This window comes from Pteropus vampyrus, unplaced genomic scaffold (genome assembly GCF_000151845.1).
Source record: "Pteropus vampyrus isolate Shadow unplaced genomic scaffold, Pvam_2.0 Scaffold23, whole genome shotgun sequence".
Lineage (NCBI taxonomy): Eukaryota > Metazoa > Chordata > Mammalia > Chiroptera > Pteropodidae > Pteropus > Pteropus vampyrus.
This window is the reverse complement of record NW_011888804.1, coordinates 6,730,529-6,731,938: the sequence shown is the minus strand read 5'-3', so window position 1 is coordinate 6,731,938 and position 1,410 is coordinate 6,730,529. Positions and strand designations below refer to the sequence as shown.

The 1,410-nt window shown below is 55.2% G+C and overlaps 1 protein-coding gene across 1 annotated transcript in view; it reads right to left on the bottom strand.

Annotated features, from left to right (window-relative positions):
• Nucleotides 1-694: 694 nt before the first annotated feature.
• The window catches only part of FBXW8 (F-box and WD repeat domain containing 8), a 114,469-nt gene continuing 113,753 nt past the window's right edge, over nt 695-1,410 (bottom strand). The window contains 1 exon segment of the mRNA XM_023528247.1: nt 695-986. Within this exon segment, the coding sequence (XP_023384015.1) occupies nt 836-986 (151 nt within the window). The 3' untranslated portion in view covers nt 695-835.

The following is a 1,410-nucleotide window of genomic DNA, read 5'->3' as shown; positions in this document are numbered from 1 at the left end:
CAGACACCCAGGCAGTCTCTGGGGGCTACGGGGGCGGTAGGACGGATCTCCCTCCCCGCTCCTGCCTCCCTCGCTGCTGGGGAGTGTCTTGCTTGTGCCCTTGGGTTCCCTGGCTGCCAGCAGGAGGAATCTAGCACGTCACCAGACAGCCTGGCGTGGCGGAATCTGGTACTAGTTAGCTCTTGTCCAGGAAGCATCTCTAGCGACAGCCTCACAGCCTTGAGAGGCATGCGTCTCCTTTCACGTGCCTCGTCCCTCCCATGGGGTGGCCCCCGTGTCGCTGAGCAGCAGGATCACTGGCAAGGCCTGGATTTCCTGAGACTCTCCCAGTTTAATTTTGTTCTTCTTGACAAAGGCAGTTCATTAATGCAAAGTGTTTTTATAAATAATGAATCTTCCGTCCGCCCCTGTGCCTCGAGTTTGAGTCTGGGAGATGTGGGCACACATCAAACGGTTTCACTTGTTCGGGCCACAGAGGGAGCCGGCCTGATGTCTTTGAAGCTTCGGGCCATGGCTTACCTTAAACAGCTAATTAAAATGAGATTTATTCACCGGGAGCCCAGTCCATGCAGCTCAAAAGTGAGCTAATTTGTTCAGTCGCCGAGGGTGGCCTCTGCCTGGCAGGGCTGCCGAGCTCACTTGGAGCTCTCCCGCCCGGCTCTGGGCGCTGTGTCCATGAGACCTGCTTTTGCTCACTCGGTCATTCGAGGAGTGATCAGGGTTGGCTATTAGTTGGTGCAAACCTCCTAAAAAGGGCAGATCAATACCCCACCATCTAGCGGGGCTGCTGGCCTTTGATGAACAAGGCTGTGGGTCGCTGCTCTGGGCACAGGTCTCAGATGGCCAGCTGGGCAGTGTGGTGTGGACAGGGGACGGAGGCAGGTGGCTTGGAAACGGCTCCTCTTACCTGCTGGACGAGTGGGTGCGCCCAGGAAGGGCCTTTCAGCCGCACAGACCCTGAGCAAGTCCAGCAACGCCCCCGGTCCCTGGATGGGGCACCCCATCTAAGCAGCCGGATGCAGGTGGCATTTGTTCTAAAACAGGCAACTGATAAGTCAAACAGGCGTATCTGTTAACAGCCTTCCTTCTAGCAGGAATAAGAACAGTGACTAAAAGGAAGTGGGGAAAAATCAATGCAAAGTCCAGTATTTTAGGGAAGCTGATAAGTCAGAGCTTTGAGGGCCTCAAGCTATGGGTGGGGAAGACCAGGCAAGGACGGTGTCCTCAGCCTGCCGGATGGTAGCGTGAGGTCACTTCTACGTGTGTCTTTACCCAGGAATCTGGTTGAGAGTGGGAGCTCGTCATCCACTGCCACGTTACTAGGAACCCAGCTTTTGGATGAACGCGGCGATTTGACACAAACACAGCCACGTGGTAGGTTTACAGAAAGGCCATGGAATGGAAATCTAA